This window comes from Clupea harengus, chromosome 2, assembly GCF_900700415.2.
Source record: "Clupea harengus chromosome 2, Ch_v2.0.2, whole genome shotgun sequence".
Lineage (NCBI taxonomy): Eukaryota > Metazoa > Chordata > Actinopteri > Clupeiformes > Clupeidae > Clupea > Clupea harengus.
In genome coordinates this window covers 18693713-18721047 of record NC_045153.1, presented here as the reverse complement: position 1 = coordinate 18721047, position 27335 = coordinate 18693713, and the positions used below count along the sequence as shown (strand labels likewise).

Sequence of the window (27335 nt, the reverse complement as noted above, 5' to 3'; positions counted from 1 at the left end):
GTGCTACGGTGCTAGTCATTAAATTGATTAAAGTACAGGTCTGACGTATTGGCTCTGTGTGTGTGTGTGTGTGTGTGTATGTGTGTGTGCAAGCCTCCGTGTAGTAAGGGACACACATCTGTGCTATAGCACATATCACCAAAATCACACATTGGCCCATGCCATATAATCTTTACTCGTACACTGTGCTCGTAAATTATAATCTCATATTATAGTAATACAGGGGCGGGGAAAAGTTCAGTTAAATTCGCCACACCCCCTAGTCAAAACACATTTCCACAGGTACGGGGCTAGAGGAAGCCCAAACTTTGCCATGAACACCGCAGCGTTCAGGCGAGGAGGGACAAGAGGCCGGCTCGAAATGTTCAGTTTCAGGTCCAACGCCCTAGTAACACGTGTCGGACATTTTGTAAGCACACATCTCGGGGTCGCTGTAATGGCAGAGTTTGAAGGCTCTCACTCTTGCTAACACTTGATTGAAGCAGAGTTTGAACACGCTCATCTGTGCTAAGGGGCGAAAGACGTGACGGGGGCAGAGGTGGCATGCCATCAGATAAAGGCTCCTGGAGGATTTGGGGGAGCCACCAGTACCAATCAAATATGGATGAGCTGAAGATCTCATTGAATGCGCTCTATTTATTTCCAGATGTTGCAGGCATTGTTAAGAGGCGTGCATACATGTCAACTGGACCCTCTGCTGCCTGCATTATTTAACTCGCTGTTTTCCGAAGGCACGCCACCCATAAACAAGCATACTTGCATTGGCACGCACACACACACACACACACACACACACAGACACACACACACACACACACACATATACACAAAGACACACACCCAAAGCCACGTCCACACATACACCCACACAAAAGCACAAACATATACATGTATAAACACACCCCAGCAAACACAAACAGACACACAACCACACACATGCGCAGACAAAAAATGCATGAACAAAAAACTCCACTGGGACACAAATAGCCAGGTGGAAAAATATATATAAAAATTAAATAAAAGGCTCATCACACTGACCTCCCCCATCCCACACCACTTAAAACTCCTACCGACTCCGACACACACAAACACATGGGCCCTCTTACAGACTGGTGCTGGGAAAACTAAACAATGGTAATCCCATTACTCCACTCTAAATTAGAGCCAGGCTAACTTTGAGTCCCCTTCTCTTTCTCTCTCCATCTGTCGAAGTAATGTCACGGACTGCAGGTTGCCCCTTTCATGTGACAGGCGTGGCTGGCTGCAGTGCACAGGGTGACAAACTTCGGACGAGAGTTGTGTCTGTAGCAGGAAGACTAACGGTGAAACAAAGCTATGATCCTCTCTGTCTGGAGAGTCAGGTTAGAGAACAAAAAAACAAAGTCTGACTCTATTTGCTTGCGTTATCTGATCTCTGCTCTAGATTTGCTCTGTGATTTAAAAAAGAAAAAAACCCACAAAATCATGAAATGATTGATCACACAGGCTTCTTCAGTTCAAACTCAACAAACTGAACTTTCTACTGAACTTTTCCTACCATAGCACAAAATATTTCCCCCCATAATATGATAATCATTTTCTGTTTAATCATTTCAAGCCAAACTCGGCTAAGCTACTTTTCCTAGCAGTGCCTCTCAGTGACCTGGTGTTCAGCGTACCATTGAGGACCAGTGCGCCTGTTATTATGTCAAAGATGAAGTCTTTGTGATGTCTTTCCAAAGACTTGTAATTTCTCTCTTTGCATGTGTAATTCGGCACTATTTCCAGAGGCATACCCCCCTTAGTTCCAAAAAAGACAGGAAAAACTATTCAGACAGATGAAGACAATTTGAGTATTCTAGCCACTCCTCTTTCTCTTTCTCTCTCTCTTTCTGTCTCTCTCTCTCTGCCTGTGTCTGCCTATGTGTGTGTGTGTGTGTGTGTGTGTGTGTTCACATTGTCTGTGTTTATGTTGCATGGTTAGCTTTGATTTGAAGGGGCATGTCTGGTTTCCTCATTGTCTGGTTGTGCAATGCTGAATGCATGCAGCCACAGACCTGACTCTGTCCAAGGGACTTATAGGATACAAGGGGGCCATGCTGACCACTGAGTTCCGAGAGAGAAAGAGAGAGAGAGAGAAAGAGAGAGAGAGAGAAAACGAGAGGGGGGGGAGAGAGAGAGAGAGAGAGAGAGAGAAAGAGAGAGAGAGAGAGACTCAGTAGCCAGCTTGCCCACCAATCAAAACCATCCGACCAAATGTGTCTCAAACATAGTCTAAAACAGGCACAAATAGTCGGACTTACACAACATTCAAAATGACATTCAACATGCCTACCAATTTGCGACTCAGTGACCAACTTAATAAACTCAACAGGCCTGAATGACTCCATATGCAGCCAGAGCCCATATCCCATGGACTCCATGGCTCTGTGATGATGTGATGTGTTAGTCTGTATTTCACTCACATACGCTGGAACTGTGGTAAATTCATTAATGAATCATTTTTAACTCCGCTGGAGCCCTGCTTTTGTGTCTTTTTTGAGCAGGAACAACTATTGTTCCCACTGCCACATTAAAATTCCTCTTCCCGATACAGCCCTTTCATGTGGCTGGCTGGTGGCTTGGCCTGGGTATTTGTGTACCCATCCACACACATATACACACGCGTGTGTGTGCATACTCACTCACAGACACACACACCCACACACACACACATACAGTACACACAAAACACCCCCATGTGCACATGTATCCTCACCCACAGAGACACACACAAGAAAATGACCCAGAGTACACATACATAACCAACGCACACACACACTTACATTCATAACAAACACAAATGTGCACACTATCATATATGTTCATGTACATACACTCAGCAAACACACAAATACTGCATGGCAGTTCCTGTGCATGGGTTCACACAGACCCTGGTCCAAGGCGGGGGAGGGGGGGGAAACCCCAAAGAGAACATGAGTCAGAGTGACCACAGATCTCTATACTGTCATGACCAATCACCCCGAGTCCCGGTGCATTTTACGCTCACGCTGGGAACCGAGGTGTGGCACGGGGACAGCACGACCAATTATGGCCCTCTCCTGTCATGGGGTTTGTGTAAAAGTGCAAGATTTAAAGAGTGGCCAAGGGGCCGTTCTTAAGCATGCGGTGCAGACCCTGTCATTAAGTGTGTAAAAGCCTGTGATGAGGCGCACACCAGTGATGAAGGATGAAGCCTCACGATGAGCAGGCATATCTGAACGGAGCAGAAGCAGGAGCTATGGGCTTTCTTTCCTCGTAACCCACATTGCCTGCATGGATATGATTTTCCTCATGAGTTTCTTCAAATGAAATGGTTAGTCCAAAACTATCTGTGAGCATTATCAAATCACAATCAGTGGTCAAAAAAATACCTTCGTGCTGTGAGTCTGTAAGTTGATATGGAGGCTGGAATTCTCTTTTCATATCCCAGAAAGTAGCCCGATTACGAGTCTTGTCAAATTTCAGTAATTTCAATGCTATTCAAGGGGCATTATCCTGTCACAGTCCTCACCCAAGCATTTCTGACAAACATTTAGCACGCTAAACAGAATGACACTTAAACATTATTACACATGTAACATTCTGGAATGTTAGCGATTGACCTGCCGTGTCGGGCTGTCTGACCTTACATGGCTCGCTATCAAAAGCGGCTGGGCAACAATGCACTCTTACAGTAAACTGTCACCGCTGTTCACCATCTGAGGCCTTATAAAGTACAGGTCTGACCGTGCTCGTCTATAAAAGCACCCAGACCTTTATAATTGAAATAAACAATATCGCCCAGCTAATTACTGGCCAGGCTAATTAAGGAACGCCAGTGGTACCGAAGAAACGGCTTAAGTATAGCGCTAGGATAGAGCTATGCGGGACACAATTCAAAAAGGGAGAAAATAGCTGGGACTCTGTGTAATTTTGGTCGTGAACCGCAGAGGAAAAATGTATAATTTAAGCCAGAAATTATTCATTTAACATAAATGCTTATTTTAAAACACAAAAAGTGTTCATTTGAGATTTGGGCTTTTTTTTTCCTGTCTATTTGTGTTAGTGGGACCTAGCGTGTATGTGTGCGCCTGAGTTTGTCTGTGTGTGTGTGTGTGTGTGTGTAAGTGTGTGTGTATGAGTGGGGTGTGGAGAGAGACAAAGAGGTAGAGCAGTTAAGGACTCCAAATGAAACCTTTTTGTCTCCCCTCCATCCCAGGACGGTTTGGAGTGACTGTGTGTGTGGGACAGTGTGTGTATACATCAAGTGTATACACCTCACTTCTCCTCTGGTGTTGTTTGATAACAATCTCAGCTTTCTCTACGCTGACCTGTGGCAGACAGGAGTGTCTCGCTGCGCCGGCTCCTCACCGTTTGTTTTCTTGTTTTGCGCTGTGTTGTTTAGTCTGCGCGCCTCTGTGGTTTTGAGGCTTTCAGGAGGCTCTCTGCCTCGCCGTGAGGAAGGGGGGACCTGGGTGACCCGGGCCCTGCTGAAGAGCCTGCGCTGAGAGCGCCAACATCAGGCGCCGGTGGGTGGGCGTTAGACAGCCTTTATTTCCCCTGTGTGCTTAAAGACCCCGTTAAGGGTTCAGTGCGTTCACTGCCTCATGACTGCATGGAGTGTTTCATGGTATTTTAACTACCCATAAAGGTATGGCTATCATTCCTGTGGCCATAAGTGATGTATGATGAATGAGAAATTAATTTAGTTGGGTTGGCTAATCTAGATTCATAAATAACATTTTCACATCATGGGTTTAGTGGGGGAAAGGCATGATATTAATAGAGCATGATAATATAACCGAGAGGCTTCCAAGGGAAGACTTGGAAATTAATTGAAATATTTTGTTACTCAAACTGTTGAAACTACAGCCAAAGTGAAAAAATGTCTTGGTTTTGTGGCTCTGACCTCAAGGAACTTGTAAAGTCTGGGGCACTGGAGGGAAATTAGGGGCAGTCACATCGTATGCCATAGAGTTATTTAAGAGTCACCGAGATTTACATTCAACTGCAACAGTACTATTATGAGACACATGATCAAGGCTTATTTCATGCTAAGCAGGTGATTTCCACTACAAGCCACTGATGCTATGCATATAAAAAGTGTTTATGAAAATATGTTAGCTTTGCTGAGAACTCGGATACAATTTTATGGATTTTTTTCAGCGAGAGTCGATTCAGCCTGTCCTACATTTTACCTCAAAACACAAGTAGAAAACAAATACCAAAATGAGTGCATCGATAAACAAACTCCATTTGCACCGACTTGTGAGGTAGGCCGAGTTGTCTTTTGTTTTGTTTCTGTGGATCCACTTGAAGCAGTTGGCTGTTTCAAATGGTCTGCATACTTTGCTGGATACAAGCAAACTCCTTGGTCTTTCCAGAGATGACAACCATGTGTACAACAATAAATTACAGACTTATTATGTTCCTTCTCAAGGCCGCTTTCTCATAAACATTCTCACACACACACACACACACACACACACACAAACACACACACACACACACAAACACACACACAAACACAAACACACACACTCTTGCACACACACTCACGCACGCACACACACACACACACACACACACACACACACACACACACACACTCGTGCACACACACTCACGCACTCACACACACTCACACACACACACTCTTGCACACACAATCACGCACACACACTCACACACACACACTCACACACACACTCACACACATACACACACACACACACACACACACACACACACACACACACACTCACACACACACACACACACACACACACACACATACTGTACAAGTGAATAAAGAGCAATGAGAGCAGACACACAAATACCCAATTATTTGCTCCATCAAAGTATTGCATTCTTTCCTCCTCCAGTTGGCCCTGTCCTTTTGTTCTTTAATGACTTTTTCAGACTGTCTGTGACTCAGTGGTGTTTAACAAATGTCCTTCCTCTTCCCCTCCAGTGGAGTCCCAGGCAGTCACTACTATATCAAAGCCCTTCCTCCTGTCACCAACAGCAAGGGCCTCCTCCTTCAAGTCGTTTGAAGAAAGTTCCACTCAGTAAAGTACTGAACCAAGTTCACTTTGAGTAGGCAAACGTAATCGTTGGAGTTGAAACTTTGTGCCAAGATTTGTTTTAAGGCCGGCTCGTAACATGCAAAGAGTTTTTTGATATTCCTTTAGAGGTGCAGTTAGTAAAACAGTGAAGATAAGCTCCGTCAGACCCAATGCCACTAAATGCCTACAGCCATGGTTCTCTAAATGAGTGAAAGGAATACTCAGACTCCGCTTGGCATAGGTACATTCCTAGACAAGCAAAAATGTGATATGGAGAATTTAAAGTAACACTATGCAACATTTTGACACTTTTTTTGGTTTTGGTACCATCCTCAAATTCATTTTGATAGCATATGGTCATGTGAAGGACAGATAGCCACTAGCCATCCAGGATATGCCCTATGTAGTTCTGTGAACCGGGCTGGAACACCCTGCAAAAATGGAAGAAAAGCTTTCACAGCATGACATTGTCAGCTATACTGCCAAAATACACCAGCTAGTGTGTTGGCAAGCCTCTATCAGAGTCAGCTGGGCTGTTGGTAGTGTTTGCAAGGTTTTTGCATGCCTTTTAGGGAGTTAGCTTACTAGTTTTGGAATACAACTCCTTATTTCTGCTTTAAGGCTTATTTGTACTTTAGTAGGATGTGTATTATGTATATTAATGTATATTAATGGCTATAATCCACAACCTTTCTTTAAATATGTATTCATTCCTACATGTCCTACATGTTTTTAAGCATTGAGATACATGTTTTGACTAATCATTTTCACTATTAGACTAGTCTTGTTGGGTGGGTTAAGAATTTTTTGCTTTTCATAAGCCCTCAACCTTGCATAATTGTTTGTACCAAGGAAGAGATCTTTGAATTTAAAAGCTTATTCACACTTCATTTTTGAAAGAAAAAGAAAAGAAAGGCAGGAAGAGAGCCTTTTCTCTTGGACGTCTAACTGACAAGAGACTTGAGAGGCCAGTAAGAGTGAACCAGAGGTGAGTGTGTTTGACTGTGTGTCTGTATGTGTCTGTATGCTCTGTACGCATTGGAGAAGAGATAGAGGGTAAGAGAGAACCAGAAGAGATGGAGGGTAAGAAAAGAGATGGAGGGTAAGAGAGAACCAGAAGAGACGGAGGGTAAGAGAGAACCAGAAGAGCTGGAGGGTAAGAGAGAACCAGAAGAGATGGAGGCAGCGTCTCACCTTGGGCCTGAGCGGCAGAGCTGTGTGAGTATCCCAGCGCCAGTAGGGCCGTCTCCACCAGCTGGGTGAAGAGGATGTCCTTCCTCACCAGCACGAACTCAGCGTGCTCCTCTCGGCCCTCCACCTCATGCACCACCCCGCCGCCCTCCACCTGCTCCACCACACAGAAGACTGGAATCATCAGACCTGAGGGATGGAGAGAGATGGGGAGAGAGAGGAGGAGGCGGACAAAAGAGGGGGGGGGGGAGAGGAGGAGGAGGGCAAAAGAGAGGGAGAGAGAGACGAAAGGAGAGGGAGAGGAAGAGGGAAAGAGCGAGAAAGGGAGAGTGAGGGTGAGTGACGAAAGAGAGAAGAACAAGAAAGAGGAGGAGAGAAGGCAGGGACCGAAAAGAAGAGAGATGGGAGGGAGGGAGAGAGGGAAGGGTTGAAAGACTTGATGATTGTGGTCACTGATCTTCCTGGAGCTTACAGAATTAAGCACAGCTCTTCTGCAATATACATTTCACTTGCATGGTTTTCTATTGGAGTAGTTTGTATGGGAACAGCCTTTTCATAATTTGTATGTACAATCCCACCTCTTCATTCAGACTATAAAGAGCATTGCTATATTACTGCTGAGGAAATGGATACACATTGCACCTGGACGCTCAAATTTAACAGCTTTAAACAGGAACAGTAAAACAGGAAGCACCTCTCTAATACTTAATTCTATTATATTCACAGGACTATTTTTGTGCAAACTTCAATTCAATGAATCTTGTTTCCTGGTATAATTAATTAAAAATAAGCACATGTTTTTTTCTTGTCAAAAAAACACTGAATTGTTTTGAAGCTTTTACGCTGCATCCGGATGAGCTTCACCCGACTATTGTTTTCCAGTGAACTGACCCACATACCGTATTGAAATCGAGCAGAATGAAATTAGCCTCAGCGTTACGTAATGCTCCACACTGTTCCTGCTTACTGTCAAACTGCTCAGCCCTATTTCTCTCGACATTAGTTTCTGTGGGCTTGTATCTGTGCACATTATGCGCATCATTTGTGTACATGAGAAGTCAAGCTCAGTACAGAGAATGGGAAAAAAAGCGGCAAAACCTGGCAAATGCATCTGAAATAAATTCGACTCTGGCATGGACGGCAAACTACCACAAACTAAGAAAAAAAGAACACAGACATCCACACTAAAATCACTGAAGCTGCTATCTAGAACTGTGGAGGTGGTATCTAACGGATTTCAGATCGCATCTTTAACTGGCGTCTTTAATTTGATGGCATTGCTTCTTCCACTACCTCTTGCATGGAGATGAAGTTATTCTAAATGTAACATACAGGTTAAATGAAAGGAATCTACAGCATACAAAAGTTAGATTATCTTCATCTACACCATCAAGTTTTTTAGGAAACAAAAAACTTCCCTTATTGACAATGTTATTCACTTACTTCTACTTCACACAGCTAGCTGTCTCTTGACCAATATGGTATTTGTGATTTCTTCATGTTAGTGTAAACGATGGAACTGTATTGATCTGTACTGTTGGGTGGGCTTATCTCAACCTCAGCCCCTTTCATTAAAACATGGGTGTCACCCCCTAAACTACTGCCCCTAAATATCCCCATGAGAATCATTGCCATTTGCCTACCACACACACACACATCAACCCCACCCCAAACCCGACACTCTCACACGCAAACAGACACACACACACACACACACAAGCCACACCCCAGAACCAAAACACTCATACACACACAGACACACACACACACACTTAACCACACCTCCATTCCACACTCAACTTTCATGAGTCCTTCTCCCTCTCTCTTTTTTCCTCAGACATGTTTTGCTCTGAAGGCCTTCTGCTAGCTAGCAATTAATTAGACCTCCAAAGGCATGAGGGACTGAAAGCATTAGGCAAAACCCCAGTTCTAATAATAAGAGTAGAACAGCATGCAACACCACACACACACACACACACACACTCCCTATCACACACACACACACACACACACACACACACACACACATATGCACCCCCAGAGCTCACTCACGTTCCCTTGTTTTAATCAGTCAATTCCTATATTTCTATTTCCTTCCCATTAATCATCTGGCCTCCCAGTCTGGAATGCTCTTATGGAGTGAATTACAGACTGGAGGCCTGGGCCAATTCAAGTAAGTGAATTTCCCCCAACAGGGAAATATAACTGTCAACACAGAGCAGCTCCCTGCAGTACTCTCTCTCTCTCTCTCTCTCTCTCTCTCTCTCTCTCACACACACACACTCGCTCTCTCTTCCTCTCTTTTGGTCCCTTCAACCTCTCTTCTATTATGCCGCTCTCTCCTTTTCATCTGTCTGTTTCCTTTCTACTGCAACACCTTACCCTCTCTCTCCATCTCTCTCTCTCTCTCTCTCTCTCTCTCTCTCTCTCTCTCTCCACAGTCTCACCCAAAGATTTCAAGTACACGATACTCAAAAGTGATGAAGTACACGGTGCTGCATGTGCCTGTGTGTGTGTGTATGTATGTGCATGTGTGCGTGTGTGTGCGCCTGTGAGAGTGTACGCCTAAGTGTGAGTGTGTGTGTGTGTGTGTGTGTGTGTGTGTGTGTGTGTGCGCGCGCCTCTGTGAGTGTGTGTGTGTGTGTGTGTGTGTGTGTGTGTGTGTGTGTGTGTGTGTGTGTGTGTGTGTGTGTGTGTGTGTGTGTGTGTGTGTGTGTGCACATTGTGTGCAGATGTGAGGGTGTGTGGCCCACTCCTCAGAAACTCCTTTGTGGTCGTGTGGAGACACTTTGGAGTTTCCTCTGCTCCAGCCTAACCCATCATTAACCAACCATCCACCAAAGCTACCAGGGCATGGGAATGGAACCCTACACCTCTCCTGCCACTCTTCTCTTTCCCTCCATACCTATCTTTCTTGCCTAATTCCCTCTATCCTTCCTGTTTTATTCCTAACTATGTGTTAGTGGTTTGAGTGAAAGTAGTGACATAAGGGAAGGATGTTCGTTCCATGATGTCAGGGTGTGTTTGTCCTCCTCTGCTGTGACAAACAGCTCGTGTCGTGAGGGGTGGCTCGCACTTCTGTGTGTGTGCATCCAGGGGCAGAGACAGAATTGCTGGGAATTCCAAAAATGTGTCTTGATCCAATCAGACACATCATGCAACTCTCTCTGACAGAAGGGGGGGGGGGTCACAGATTGCAGGAAGGTTGAACACACACACACACACACACACACACACAAACACACACACACACACACACACACACACACACACACACAGGAACATATAGATGATTTGAACCTAGCGATCAATGAGGAATAAATCTCTGATCTGCAGCCCTTTTTCCACAGTAAGCTCGGTGTCATATAGTAAGCATGGCACTGCTCTTGCTCCTGCATTGAGACCCATCCACAGCCGTCCACTCAGCGGACAGGACGGCTAGCCTTGATGCCCATATAAAAGATTATAAGAGGCTGCTGCAGCGATGCAGGATACCCAGACGTTGAGCAGCAACAGTACTGGGTGTGCTGGCACCAAAGTCTAATGGTCTAGCATGGGAATTAACACTTGTAAAAGACTTGTAATGAGACTGGGTATGACACATTGTTAAAGCCACTGTTTACTTTTAAAGAACCGGGACATCAAACGCTTCTGTTGTGTGTGAATTCTTTCATTAGCCACTGTGGCTAGTGACTTCTAAAGGTTGCTTTTATTTTATCTCTAAAGTTCATTTAAGTAGGCAAAGCCATAACTAAATCCTAGGTAGTTTGAGGCTTGGAACACCTTTAGTGTCCTCTCAATTAACATGTGGTTCGTAGTGTCATTTCAGATTAAACTTAAAACCTCCAGAACAATGAACAGTAACACTATAGTCACTTTGACATAAAAAACAAATAGTAAGTAACAAAAACATAATTTCTGCCTTTATAGCCTCAATGAATTAGTCACACCTTATTCAATTATCATACAATACTTTCTCTCTCTCATTGAACTGTGACAATGGCATGTATAGTAGAATCGCAATGGAATAGATACAACATTCTACTTGAACCTCTGTTGCCGATTCAGTTTTTACCGCTATTTAACATTCTCAATAAATAAACAGCAGTCAGAGTATCAGATCAGATGTCACAGAGGCAGCTGCTCTGTAAAACTGAAAACATCTGACTAATTGTAAGGACGTGAACAAGCACTTGACATTCTCTCTCCCCTCATGTAGTGAGCTCAGTCTTCTAAAAACTCAGAAGCACATAACTTCACTATTTCTTATAAGTTCATTCAGTTCGGGTCTTCATATGGGGATCATTTCTCGCAGGCTTCAGTTTCAGCCATTTCAAAGCCTAGCGTATGGAGATGAATTACATGTAGCAGTAGATGCCTGCATGTGTGTGAGTGAGGCAGATGGGTAGTGTGCCCTACCTCCCAGAGGCCTATGGGTGGCACCATTGTGGCGCCCGCGGGGACCCGTGGGGCTCCCGTTGAGCTCCAGGCGCCCCATCTTTCCTGGTGGGGGGCCGCTGAGGTCGGGGCTGCTGCACCCTCTCCGCTCAGGACTGTCCCGCAAGCGGGGACTCTCACCACCGCGCTCCATTCCCCTCCACACTGCAGGGGGCACTCCAGCCAGAGGATATGGATCTACAGGAGGAGACAGGCAGGGACAGACTGTTAGTGATATGATTGAATACAGAATTTAGCCCATATTACATGTTTGTGTATTTCATAGTTTGGTGCTTTTTAACGATGATAAGCTATAAGAGTTCTACATCATTTGTTTACGTCACAAGCTACTACATATTTCAGAGCAAGAGAGAGAGAGAGAGAGAGAGAGAGAGAGAGAGAGAGAAAAGAACAAAACCAACAGAGAACAAAACATACAAAAAATAAAAAATACAACACAGGGAATCTGTTGTCAATATATTCATTGGCCATCCTGAATGTTCTACTTGTTAGAAAACTGAAGTCATAGGCAACAGACACAACATTTTAATTACAAAGGGTCACCCATCAAAAAAGCTGGCGAAAAACATAAAGAAATAACGTAGCGGACCTAGTTAAAGCTAAGGCCATCCTTTCACATCCCACGGTGTGTTACATGTGTGTACGAGGCAGCAATCCATTAGGAATCAGCTGCATTACTGTAAGATGGAGGAGCTTATCAATGGCATCAACAAACAGGGAGCCTCAGAGCGTCGTTCTGCACCACCGTCTGCGGGGAATGTAAACTGGACTCGGGGTGGGGGTGGGGGGAGTAGGGGGGGTGTCATGGCAAGGCAAGGCATGGCATATCAAAATACTAACAAAATGGCACACATACATCTGTGCCAGTTATGCAGCTGTGGTCAAATATACACTGCGGAATATGTTCTTTCATACTGAGGCCTGTTACCATCTGTATATATTACTTTTTCTATGGTTTGCTTTTTTTTCTGTGTGTGTGTGTGTATACTGTAGAGCGAGAGAGCGAGAGAGAGAGAGTGTGTGTGTGTGTGTGTGTGTGTGTGTGTGTGTGTGTGTGTGTGTGTGTGTGTGTGTGTGTGTGTGTGTGTGTGTGTGTGTGTGTATGGATGTTTTCTCAGGGGCAAAGTGCTTTATTAGGCCAGGGTCCAGTGTTCGAGGGGATGCCTGTTTTCCAGCCAAACCTTTAATATTGGTAATGCCCATCAGAATGAGTGCCAGGTAATGTGAGAAGGCTCTGCCAAGCATCAAGTGAGGCCATACTACCCCCCCAGAGAGGCAAATGTATTGATGTAACATATGACTCCCAGGACGTATGAAAAAGGCACAGTGATCCAAGATGGAGAGAGAGAATGAGCACAGAAAAAAGGGAAAAGGCAACCAATAAAGGGAAAGTCAACCAATAACCAATGAGGAGAGAGAGTAGATATTCTCCGTCCAAAGTATAGGGTTTTACCTGCACCTACAAAGCAAATATATTTTTATGTCACAGTCTGTCCTGTCCTTTTCTTTATTTTTTTTACTATTTATTTTTTTCATTACCCAAGTAAAAATGAGTAATAAATATAATAATAAGCAAAAGACAGACAAACCGCAAAGGACTAATGTGTCTAACAGCTAAATTTACAAAACCAATACATATTTAATCTGGTAGCGGTCAAAATGTAAGTTGCTGGACTCTTTTGTTTTTCACAAACACACAAGGGGAATGAAAGAGAGACACGGAAAAGAGAGAGAGAGAGAGAGAGAGAGAGGGAGAGAGAGAGAGAGAGAGAGGGATAAAAACCCAAATAGTGAGAAAAAGGAACCACAGAGGGAGGGGTGCTTGGGGCCTTTGGTTGGTTTAATTGGACTGGAGTGTTGACAACCTTCCAGAACAACACAAGTACATGATTACAATAACACACTCATATATGTATGCAGTATACCATTAATGACACCCATTAAACATGCCAGGCCAACATAAACCACACAGAGCAGTGGTTTAAACATTGGCCTCGCTGAGGTCGTCCTCAACAAGGGCCTGCCTGGCGCTCACATCTATGCAGGCAAGCCTTAGGACAGCTACCTTAGAGAGGTCAACAAGGCCCACTGTGGATGGATGAGTTGAGTTTAAGAGCTATGATGCACAAGCAAGGGGGGGTTATAAATGTGAAAAGTATACTGTACACCAAATAATGTTCCACAACTGTTCATGAGAGTTTTTTGTCTGGTGGATGTTTCATGAAATCAAATACAGCTGTGTGAGCTGACGGTGGAGGTTGATGCTGTGTACTGGACAGTCAGGTAACTCACTGCATGCATTGACTCAAAGACACCAGAGGGGAGGAGGGGAACACTGAAGAGTTTGCCCACTTATCAGAGAGGGTGAGTGTAAGAAACGAGAGGGAGATTCTTATAGACAGCACTGACCGTATCTGACAGGCAGCCCTTCAACCCCAGACCTGTCCATGATGCCCCATATGTATCCTAGGGGGCAATAAAAGCTGTTCAGTGTTCAGTGAGATGTCTGGGGGGCAATAAAAGATGTTCAGTGTTCAGTGAGATGTCTGAGGTTTTTCATCTTTTCCATAACAGATTCTGGGTTCCAAGACACAATTCCTGTCACATTCTGAGGAGTGTTCTCTGTGTTCAGCGGAGTATTGCACTATGGCATTCCTTGGTAAAAGCGTTGGGATTAAGTGATTTGTTAAATAAAAACATGCTCTTAAAATCAGGGAGTGTGGCTAAAACTCCAGACTGCAGCAGAGCAGCAGAAAGTGAACAAAACCAGAAGACATTACAAATAGAGTGTAGCATCAGAAGCTGCTAAATCTCTCTCTCTATCTGCCCAACTTTCTCTCTCTCCCTTTGCCATGCTAATCTGATTCTGAGTCTGTCTTTCTTTTCCGTCTGGCCCTAATCTGCACAGGTCCCAGCCCGACCCGTGTCTGATGGTGCCACTGATCGGCGCTCCTGTCTTCCCCCATGAGCTCTGCCCTCCCCTCCCCTCCCCTCCCCTCCCTTCCACACCCACCCACCCCATCGCCACTCTACTTCTGCCGCAAATATTTGACTGAGGAGATAAAACTAGTTCCTGTAATATACCCCCCTCCAGTCTCTTTAACCCACACACACACACACAAAGCATCCTCACACACACACACTCACACTAACACTCACTCACACACACATATACATATACATTCACACACAAACACACACACACACACACGCACACGCGCACACACGCACACACGCACACACACACACACACACACACACACACACACACACACACACACACATGCACACACAAACATACACACACTGGCACAATGTTGTCTGTGCCATTTTTGCCATTCTTACTGCTGGACCACTGTAGGCAGCATATATTCTTTTTGGAGGTAGCATATTCAAGTAATTGTTTCAAGCTGTTGTTTACAATTATTATACTTTGCAAATGTATGTGTTCTGCAGAGACAGCATGCACAGCAGTGTCTATGTCTAGTAATTACTGTAAACAAATACCAGGGGTGTTCAATTACGCTCTTTGCTCTACCTTTGTGGACACATTGGTCATCAGGTTGATAACAGCGGCAATCTATAGATTAAGGTGCTAGTCCGTACTTTGCATACGCATGACTGCAAAAAAAAGATGTTGTGCTATCCATGTTGTGCAAACATTTACTAAATAACTTGATGGACCAATAACTACATTAATTGTTTCATAAAGGAGAACAAAGTTCGAGTTTACAAAAGTGAATATTATAGATAGTGAATAAAAGTGCATCTGGATGGGAGGCTGACAGTAAGAACGAGATTACTGGCGCTAGACACACATTGGACATCCTTGAGAGGATCTGCAAAACATTTTGTTAACATTAAGAATAAACGACTTCTTCAGTGATGCCGTCTTGTCAGTTATTGCTCTGAGAAACATTAAGTGCATGCTGAATGTGTTATGCTTTCTAATATCCAAGCCACAGGCTATGGTGTGTTTATGTGTATACACAGCATCCAGATAAGACAAATCAAATTGAATTTGTACAAGCGAATAGATGCCAATGAATTCATTTCCAAGGAGAATCCTAAAGACACATCAGCTGCGAATGGTTGCTTTACCGCAGATCCATCTTCTGATTCTCAGCGTGACAAAGCTTTGTGATCAGTGGTAGTACTTAGCAGTAGTTATATAAACACGATCTAACATGGGCAGCGATTTTCAACAACAACTCTAAGAGATTAATGAGAAAAAGAGGGCATCGTAATCTGGATGAAAAAAATCATGTGCACCAGTATCACATTCACAAAGCACATTCGCAAATCTGAGAAAACATCGATCTCATGGTGGATGGGCAAGTACACCTAAACTTTGTCATCCAGCTGGATTAGTGGATAAATGACATCACATGCAAACTATGAATGGCTACAAAGGCATTACTTGTGGTTTGGACTGGATGGACCATTCTGGCGCTCTGTATCACCAATCGTTTTAACTTGAGAGCATCTTGAGGTCGAGATATCTCATTTTCATGACTTTCCTGTAATTTGGGACGCGTCATCCACCATCTTAAAGGGAGCACACACATTCACACTTCCTATATTATTTTCATATGTGTGCATATAAAAATGCATTATTTATGCACATATGACTCAACCCATCTGGGACAAACCCATGGCTTTCCATTGACAGGGAAATCTAATTGGCCTTCTTATATTTATTTTCACAAGGATGGGCCTCCAGGAAAAAGGATTGTGTTGAGCAACAGCCTGGATAAAGCGAGTGACTTGTGCAAATTTATTGGTCGTACTTTAAAGGCTGTCCTTTTAACAGCTTGATATCAGACCAATGCATTTGACGTTGTAGATAAAACAGGTAGTGGAGGTTATCAACTTCAGATAATACCGTCAATAATTGGACGCATTGCAGTGAGGGTGAGATAAAAAAGACAGATGGTGAGATAAAAAGACGGCCAATCAACTCTTTCAATATGAGAAAATGACTCAGGACTATTAGGATGAGCAACACTAAATGAAAGGGCACTCGTGATTATGTCACACTGCCATCAAAATCACAGAGAGACCTCCGCCCTTCTGGGTGACTCTCAGCCGAGGCCATTAACACAATGACCTGAGAACACTACGTGCTAACAAACGGCCTCTCACACAACATGAAAGCATTTATCACACACGCTGAGAAAGCCTTCTTTATGAAACGGCAGAATAAAAGAAAGAAAAAAAAAATCAACAAAGCATGGACACAAGAATCCTGCATTGAAAAACGCGAACGGGAGAACAGGGAACAGACTGTCTAATATCAGCGATACCGCGCCACACACGAGCCAAACAGAATGGTCCACTCCATCATGATTTGTACCACTAGCAGCCTCACAATCAAACCCTTTGGTAAGAACTGTTATGATTACCGTAGCATGAGTTAATCCAGACCAGGGAGTGGGACAGGCCTGTAGCCCTCAGAGAATTCACTTTCCACAGAACTGTGACCACACCGCCACACAGAGCAACCGATCTGTTTGAGCTTACTCTCTCAATCTCTCAATCTCTCACTATCGCTATCGTTTTTCTCTTGCACAGTATCTTACCGTCTAAGTAGCTTGTATCTTGCTGTCTATATGTTATCTATTTATCTATATGTTCGTGTATCTGCCCGTCCATATATCTATCAATCTTGCTGTATACAGTATCTCTACAAGTATCTCTGTTCTGCTGCATATAGTAAACTGCATACTGAAATGGACTTGTGTATACTAGAGCATACAAGTGAGTGAGCGAACAATACAGAGAGAGAGAGAGAGAGAGAGAGAGAGATGTAGGGCGGTATGAACATGACAGCTTATAAAGAAGAACAGGAACAGATAGAAGCATGTAAAGGAATGAGTAATAATGAAGACACCGAAGAAAAGAGTTACACTGAAAAAGAACCGTACCAGAAAGACACAGAAGGACCCACTGCTATCAATCCCGACAGGAGCAAAAGCGAACACACAGGCAAACCAAACCGAGGGAATATTTTAAAGTTTAAAAAATCCTGTCCGGGTGTCACACTGTCTTCCACTTCTGCTCTCCTCCATTGCTCCTCTTCACTGTAAAAGGGCCTAGCTCGGCTTACACAAATGTATGCAAACGCCCGGACGGGAGATAACTGCGCTGCAGACAATGCTTAGGGCCTTTATTGCTGCTGGGCAGATGAGAGCGAGAATGGTCGCTCTGCTGAACGGCCGGGGCAAAGCAGGCCTTGCAGTGTTAAACACTCATTTACAACAGGGGCTAATAAACCACTGACACAGGCGAGACTCTCTGGCGCGGGCTAATAAAGGCTGATAGGGGATGAACAGAGGCATTAAGGGCTAGGCTAAACGCAGGACCAGGCAATGACTCTGTCGGGTAGGTGTGCGGAGGGGAAGTCACTGATAGCAGCTAAGGACCAAGAGTGTTAATTCCTATACATGCACTACTCACACAAATGCAAAGAAACACTTAATGGATGTGCAACCGCAGGGACGTTCCCTCAAATAATCACTCTCAGATTTGTGTCTTCCTAAATTCTAGAAAATATTACAACGTACACATGCACGCTTGCACACACAGGGGTTTAAAGGCAGGAAGACAAATACACACACACACATACACTCATCTAGAGGTACAATGGCACACACACACACACACGTGCACGCACGTGTAGTAGGTATATTTAATATGCATGTTTGCTTTTATGAGTTGGACAATGACACTGTGTGTCTCCATATAGATGACAGCCATATAGACGAAGTACAATCAATAAGAGGTAGAAATGGCGAGCGAGAGAGTGAGAGTAAGAGAGAGAGAGAGAGAGAGAGAGAGAGAGAGAGAGAGAGCAAGGGAGGAGACAGCAGGGAGGGAAAGATAGAGAGGGTGCACATGTGAGTGTGCAATGTTCCTGAATGACAGTGAAGCCGAAGTGGGGACAGACATAGGAGGCCCCGGGCCTTCTGGAGAACACGTTTAGCTCACTCATAAACATCTCATTTGATAATAAGATAAAGAGTTCACAGCAGGACTTTATTACACTGCCTCTCGATCACACACACAGACACACACACACACACACACACACACACACACACACACACACACACACAAGCATACAATTTGCGCAAACATACGCACACAGCACACACATGCTTGCACACACATACACACGCACGCACGCACAGGCTAACCACAGCACATGCTCATGGCTCTGACACTTCCCAAAGACCACACACTGACTCACAGGAATGGCTCTCCCAGTTGTCACACATGGAAGCCAAGTTCACCAAACAGCCCCGTAAAACGCATAGTGACACAGACACACACGCACTAACATACACACGAACATGCATGCAGTGTACGTCTAGAGTTATGCAAATACAGAGTCTTTGTGAGATAATGTGGTCTGTGAGGAGTAGTGAGGAGAATAGTTTGGCATGGGTGTGGTATGCTGGGCTCTTTTTGCAGATATGTGTTTAACCAAGCTCTACAGCATTGCCACAACAAGAAACGTATAATTCAATGCAGTATATTGCAAACTTGAGCTTGCGTACAGTCAATCAATGAAGATACAGAGAGAGAAGTGACACTGACTAACAGTGTGTAGCAAATAAAAATGAAGGCACACTTGGTTTGTAGACAAAATATCTTGGCCAAAACAACATTCAGCCTTACACACAGAAACATCCGTCTGAAGACAAACGTCCTTTTTTTCTTTTTTATTGTCTCATTTTATATTGAGAAGCTGATCTGTGCCAAAGTTGGATGCCAATTACAGCACTCTCCTTCATCCTATTCTCCCTAGATTTCAGTATTACATGAAGGCTACTTGAATTTTTGTTATGATCTACAAGACGGAGATATAAAAAAAACCGGTATATTTTAATGACACCTTGAATAGAAATAGTGAAAATAGCCATCAATAACAAGCAAGATTGTATATTACAATTCAAGGAGTTTTTCAACAGCAAAGGCTTCTCTGATAACAGTCAATTCTATCAAGTATTTATTGATTTTGCTTCAGGCTAATTAGAGTACTTTGTCTAATTTTTGATGGCACAGACACACCCATAATCTCAGGGCAGCGATAGGTCTATTCTCAGGAGAAAGCAAGGAAGAGAGGGAGAGCAGGAAAACACACAGGGGGAGAGTAACAGTGGTCCTAGAGCAGAGAGAAAGAAATGAAGAGAGGGGGAGGGAGGAGGAGGAGAGTAATTACTGGAAGGAGTAGGACATAAACAAATTTTTGAAACCCCTGTTGATCTTTGGCCTAAATTGTGGATAATGCCTCCTGAGGATTCATCATTAAAATCGTTTCAGGAGAAACACAATGACAATGGGGGGAAATAATGATAGTTTAGAGAGTTTACAGTTTATATAGATACACTGAGATATTTCCAAACTTGTAAAAATGACTTCAGTCTCTAAGAGCCTGGCAAGGTTTATGAATTTGCAGGCTCTTATTAATATTACTGTTTCCAAAATATGCCTTTTAACTTCAACTGCATGAATGCAACGTTTTGAAAGGAAACCTTTTTTTCTGTGCGAATAGTGTGATGTAGGTGCCAAACCATGGGCAGCTCTGAGTGTAGAACTGAACCGTTCCCTCGGCTTTTCAGACCGACTCAACATGGCCTGAGATATCCGAGATAATTGAATACAGCGGTGTAGCAACTTTTGCGGAGACAGTCTGGTTAACTTTGGGTCAACGACAGTTAAATACAGACTTCCAGAAGAGCTCACGGTTTATTCACGGGAATGCCTGTCGAAATGCGAGTAGCTGAAAAAAGCACCGTGAATAATGACGGGATTTTATCTATTTTGTTATGCTCCTGTGAGCGCAAGATCAATTCCACAGAAATCCCGAGAAGACGCACCAGGATGCCAAATCTAAATGTGAAGTCGAATGTTACTAGAAGCAGATTCTCTCTCTCTTTCTCTGTCTCTTTCTCTCTCTCTCCCTCTCTCTCTCTTTCTGCTGAAACGAATTCGTTTTACTTTCAGCTTGGCAGAACGCGTTAAATAAACTGGTGCCAAGCCTACACAAATGAATAATGGGTACATTAATGTGACTTTAAAGTCCATCATGATGACATATTTTAGAAGAATAAAAAAGAATCTCAATCCACTCTGTGATGGCAACAAAACAACCAGCATCCTTTTTTCAAGAACACTTTTGCTATAGCGACTCAAATGCAATTTACTTCTGTAAACGTTTATTGTATACACAAACTGAAGCCTGAACTAAAAGGGAAAAATCTCACATGTAACATAATACCAAATCATGTGCATAGGACATATGTTTTTCCTTTTTTAATTTACGTATTTACTTGGGAGTTTAGATACTTATAAGAAGAAACCGGTCCGGTCCACCGCTACATCTTCTGCCCTCGGTATTACTTTTGACAATGGTAGGGTCGTGTTTTCCTTTGGTTAATCTTAACTCTCTGCTGTGGGGTACGTCATGACTTCAGTCATTTTCTCATTTACTTTAAAAAACACACACATCCCCAGTTCTACATACAACACTAACCCACGACAATTTTGCTGACACCAAGTCGGTAAAAAATGCAAGTAAAACAAATATGATATGATATGCAAATATTGATTTGATATGTCCTTCAGCAGTCAGCCACGGCCTGCAATGAACAAGTGATCTTCTGCAAATGTCAAAATGGCTCAGGTGGCAGTGATTTTTCACCGAGTCCAAAGCAGACAGAATAATGTAGGACTCATGCATAATGATGCACTCTTTCACTGCCCACCGTCATTCTTTTATTGACTTTCTCTGTGTGGGGAGGGTCTCACTGCCACGGGAATCTTTCCCTTCTGAATATGACTCCGATGTTTTGTCAGTTAACTTCAGACATAGTCACAGCACAGATTTGTGGACCTATCACGCACGTTGTTACACAGAAAATGGTTGAAACGACGGACTTCTTAAAGTCACACATTTTTCTTTTCATGCAATATTTTCACGGAACTAGTGCTAAACGATCCATTTATGTAATACATTGAAATACAGTCTCACCTAGATAGACACATAAATAGTTATGGGCGTTGACTACAATAGAATTTATTGTAAAGTACATTCACATACCCAAACAGGATCTGAATAAGTGTGGCAAGAGAGACTGTCATTTGAGTACTAATTATCAGGGCAGGGGAGAGGTACAGTTGTAACAAGGGGACAGTTGTAACTTGCTTAATTTCTCAGCTCGTGTCAAAAGTAATGCGATGAAACTCACAGACAACATGCCTGATGGCATCAGTATGGTAATTTCAGCTTGTTTCTCAATCTCTGTCAAAAATTATAGACAGAGGTCGTTTTGCGGGGGGGAATGTGTAACTTTTAAGTTTCGCGCAAGATTTTGACTGCACAATCGATGCGTTTTGACAGGAACACAAGTAACAGGTGGTTGAGATCAGTGATTTTCTGAACTAGATGGTAAGATAATTATTAGCTGCGTACAATGTGTTATATTATAATTATCACATCAAATATTAGTAGAAGTCTGCGGGGTATAATTGTAAAACGCATTACAATCGATTGCAACCAGCAAGCGTAGCTAGCAAGTCAAATAGGCTAGCCACTTTTGCAAAAATGTGACACCCTTGGTATCTCACTGGTATTTGAAAATGAAAATAAAAGCTGTAAAGACTACAACTTACAGAAAAAAACCTTATTCACAACTATTTTGGTTTCAATAATGAATGGCTTTTGTCGTAAATTTTACTTTACCCCTTCAAACTGGCATGATACAATTGTCCTCGGCCACTGTTACAACTGTCCCCGACAGGTTACAACTGTCCCCAAGGCATCAGTGCATTTAGATTCAAAATAGAGAAAGGTAAGGCACATGCTTGAATTAGTAAAGTAAATATAGAGACGAAAGATATGTGTTGCATATGTTAGGGGTCACTAATGCCGATTTTGCAACAAGACAAAAAGTACAAAAAAGCAAAAAGTTACAACTGTACCAGGGCTATTGTTTCATAAAGAAAATAATTTTCACTGCTTTCAACCAGTCCAGGCTTTTAACTAACCAAACATCAGAACATATGTGTCTTGCAGTACACTAACAGGAGTGTAGTTGAATTTAAACCCATTTATGGCTATAAAAACATGACTGAGGTGTTAAATCCTAACTCGTCCTCTGCCGCTTTGGAAATATGCATCAATAATTGATTGGAAAGAAAACAGATTGAATAGGCTAGTGCGGACAACAGGACAATGTCATGTAACATTCACTCTTCCCGACCCCAGGTGTTGCAACATAATGAAAAGGTGGAGGGTTTAATCTCTTGGAAATCAGTGACATGCAGAGGCCGGGGCAATAAATAAACCCAAAACGCTAATAGGTTACAGTCATTAAAGTTTTCCTGGGAACACAGACATATGCACATACATTAACGCAAAGATACTCACATACCGAGAGAGAGAGAGAGAGAGAGAGAGATAGGGGGAGAGAGAGAGAGACGAATGGTGATCCTAGTGAAATTGAGCGCTTAAACCAAGTGAAAGTAGCATGACAGCCTTTAAGGCGACTAAAAAGACAGCTAGAAATAAAAGATGGTGTGGAAAGGAAGAGAGATACAGGAGTGCCCACCTCTCAGGTCACCTCTCAGGTCCTGCGAACTTAAAAAGTAAACAAGGAGGCCTATCACCAGTGCGACCTGAGAAACACTGACAGAGGCAACAGACAAAATCCATATCCTTCAGAGCCCGAAATGTTATATGTTACTTTGCGTTACTGCATCTAATAATGAGAAACAATTAACTAAATAATCTATTATCAAGCGAGATTTCTCCTGTCAGTAACGGTCAGCAGGCTACCCTTTTATATGTAGGTCTATATACCGAAAACAATCACAGCAAACGGCAGTATTAAGGGCGTCCAGTAATAGTCTCATAGACATCAAAATCACGCATCACCTGAAGCTTTACATGGGCCTAGTATAGTATGCTTTATTAGGCCACAAAACATCAGTTCTGCGCTGCCTTATGAGTCGTGAAATCAACAACAGCCTGTTGTCCTCATCGCTTTCTATGAGCTAGGCCTGTATTTTAAAAACAAAAAGTAAATGAGTTCATCCACAACCTCCTTTTATGCTACAACTGTGTGGCAGCGGGTGCTGACTTTTGGAGTTTACAATTAGCATTTCTTCCATCATAGCTGCCGAAAGGGGCAAGCACGTATGTAATTTACTAAAATAAGTTTCATAAACACAACACCAAAAACAACAACCATAGTAATAACAATACAAATAGTTGTAAAAACAATAATAACTACTGTAATGGAATAATAATTTAGCTGGTCACAAATCCTAATTATACTTATATAATTATATTATTATTAATGACACGGTAATAATATTGTTAATAATAATGATAATAATAATAGGAAATAATAATTATAATATTTTATCCTTTTGTCATGCATTTGAATTTAACAAGCTTCTCTACGATTAAAGTTTGAGATCTGATGAAACTTCTCTGGTGTAAGCAGTTAAGCTATAGCTTACTGCAGTTAGGTTTAAATATTTGTGACGCGATAATTAGCTAGAAAGAAGAATTAATGTAAATCATTTGTTGGTATTTGTTGTATTAATCAGACGATATGTCTACAAGCATGTTTACCGTTGTCTCGCACAAACACTCATACACATTTTCACAACAAATACTCCGCTGAAATAGTTTAATCTATTTGCTGCCTATGTTGTTTTTGATGTGGGATTTTATAAATGTATCTAATTGCCACACACTTTCTGAATTGCAAGCTCCATACATTCCACCCTAGTGAACTGACTTCGACACATGATTTATCGATAGCATTCCTGAATTTTGTGGCTTTGGGTTATATGCTACCGGACCGGACCGCACAGCCTAAGAAACGCACAGTTTGAACATGTTCAAGTGTGCGCCTTGCAGTCGGAAAAGGCTTGTGCTTCCACATCCCATGATGGAAGACTTTAAAGAAATATCTTTAGCCACGCAGACGTGGGGGAGACGAATAGAAACTTGAGGGAACTTACTGTTTACGGCGTGCCTGTACCTCGACTGGCCGTTGAGAGGACTCTGTCCATTGATCAAAAGTATTGAATCCAGGGCTGGGTTTCTTGCTGCTCCGCGGCAGGCTCAGATCGGCTGACTTTGACGCTTGACACTTCTATGAACTAGGCGCTGTGAAGGAGCGTGGGAGAGAGAGCGTGTCCAAGAGAAAGGAGATAGCAGAGGACAGACTGCATGTGTCTTTGATAATATCTGAGGGTGGTGAAAAGAAGAGAGAGAAAGAGAGAGCGCGCGAAGCAAGACTTTCTCGCGAGGCACACGTCTTCAGCAGCCACGCATGAAGCCGGTGGTTTACTCTGTCCTTTCTCCGCAGTACTGTAGCATTTAACTAGTCCGTTTGATCAAAGCTCAGTGTCCTCCGGGTTGCACTCGAATCGTCACCAAATGGAACAAGGATAAAGGATCAGATACGCGAAACTGTCCACCGATGACCGAGCAGCCAAAGCACCAAGCTGAAAGAAGACAAAAATTGTTGTGGTAACACATGTAATGAATATACAGTTTGCCTCGCTAACATCTAAAATATATCGTCTCGAACAGAACCATCATTCCGTGTCACTTTCAATCGTTTCCCTGCCATAGGAGAGCTGACTGACAGAGAACTCACGAGAGAGGGCGCGAGAGGCAAGGGAAGGGGGCGGGAAGCGCGCGTGGATACGTGAGAGGGAAGGCGGGGGCGTCAAACAAGATCGTTTGTTATCTGAATATTGTCTTTTTCAAGTACCTTGCAGATCAGCCTCTGACCATGTTGGTCGTGAATAAGCTACCTTTTCCCCGTTACTGTGCGGTTCTCCACGACTCACTGTCATTTTGGTAAATTGTGGACAGGACAATGATGTAGTCTTCGCAAGAAAGGAACGAAAAGTAAAAAGAAATGTGAGGAATAAATGCCCTCATAAAAATGTGTCCTATAGCAAATCTTGATGTGAGTAATAATGCAGTCATAAATTCGTATGAAAATGGATCACTCTGGAAGCTTCATGTCCAAGTCCAACTTTGATAACTTACACAGTCATGTTAATGACTAATAAACCGCGGAGTCAGTCTCAGTTGCTCCTTTACCAGTTTTATTAGATGCCCTGTGTAAATACAATACAAGTGCGCTGTCTGGTGAAATCAGTTAATAATAAACTACATTCTTGATAAACAGATGTAATTTTAATTAATTATAAGATCGACTTGAACCGGAATTCCCACGCCGCTGTTGTTGGCGCTTGGGTGAAACCCTCAGGAAATCTCCCCAGTCTGAATTTTTTTAATGCTGTGCGTTGTACTATCCCCAAGCCGGCCAAACAAGGTCCTCACCTTATACTGACGGTGGTTGATGAAAAACTACAAATCTTTAAGGGCCATTGTTTGCAAAATAACATGAATCATGTACATGGTTTTTCAATTGAGCACCCATCACAGAACCATATATGAGGAGGTTGCATATAAGGAGGTTCCATACGTGTAAACATATGGTCATCACTTGAATTTAATCAAATGTGACCTAAACGAGATTCACTGAGGGAAAAGTCTAAGGCGACAGACTAAAGATGTTGTGCGCCCAAATGAGTATGTATGGACAACCATGGGGTCATTTGCTGGCAGGTGCGCTGAGGTCTGGAATGCTATGCTTCACCATTCCCATTCCAGTTCCATTCACAGAGTGTGAAAGCATCAGGCGGTATAGCCTTTGTGTTTAGATGTCAGTTTAGATGTCAAAAGATTGACAAAGTTTGTGGATCTATAAGGTGTGTGGCACAGCTTTGTGCAATAACTCAATATCTGAATGTCATCGAAAAAGACCTGCTAAACTTTCAAAATGAATAATAGAAAGAAGATTTTAATGGTGTAGGCTAATGGATCAGGGGCGTTTCCCCAAAAGCTAGACAAATTGTACCAGATTTTGACGACCGGTTCCAAACGATTTGTGGTAAATCTTATCACATCAAAAACAAAGGTAGGCTACCCAACTTGCTAGGAGGCTTTATGATATCGCCACATCCTCATTCACATTTAAACGTATTCATATCTAAAACAGGTTACCGCAAAAGAGCGCACATCTTACCTGTTAGTGGCTGAAGAATGTTCACTAATGGAACCAAAGCCAGAGCACTTGACAGCTCTTCCTTGACAGTCGGGTTACCGAGTCGGCGGCACGGAGTAATATAATGAAGTCTTGTATAGGTGCCCAGCTCATTCTTTAGTACAGGTCCATTACAGAGATATAAGGATGAGGATGACAATGGTAGTGGTATGAAGATGATGGCAATGATGAAGCATCATATGATTCTGTTAACCCTATTCACAGGCTAATATAAATATACTATTCCAAGGTAAATGTTGGAAAGACTGTGATATTCATTAGGTTATCATCCCCAATGATGAATGTGATATTAGGCTACGCTTGTTCCACATGAATATATTGTAAACGTATGGTAAACGTATGCTAGAGTGTGTGTCGTGGGAGTGTGTGTGTGTATGTGCGTGCGTGCGTGCGCACGCGCGCGCCCGCGTGTGTGTGTGTGTGAGAGAGAGAGAGAGAGAGAGAG

At 43.0% G+C, this 27335-nt stretch overlaps 1 protein-coding gene across 5 annotated transcripts in view; it reads right to left on the bottom strand.

Moving 5' to 3' along the window:
- Positions 1–25404, bottom strand: part of satb2 (SATB homeobox 2) — a 45010-nt gene extending 19606 nt beyond the window's left edge. For 4 of the 5 annotated variants that reach the window (XM_031585377.2, XM_031585387.2, XM_031585382.2 and 1 more), the window contains exons 1-3: positions 14127–14177; positions 11679–11894; positions 7263–7448 (exon numbers count right to left, since the gene is read on the bottom strand). In XM_031585377.2, the coding sequence (XP_031441237.1) occupies positions 7263–7448; positions 11679–11894; positions 14127–14166 (442 nt within the window). In that variant the 5' untranslated portion in view covers positions 14167–14177. Of the gene's footprint in view, positions 1–7262; positions 7449–11678; positions 11895–14126; positions 14178–24761 lie in introns of those variants that run through there. The other variant, XM_031585392.2, reaches the window with a different exon arrangement.
- Between the last annotated feature and the right edge of the window lie 1931 nt (positions 25405–27335).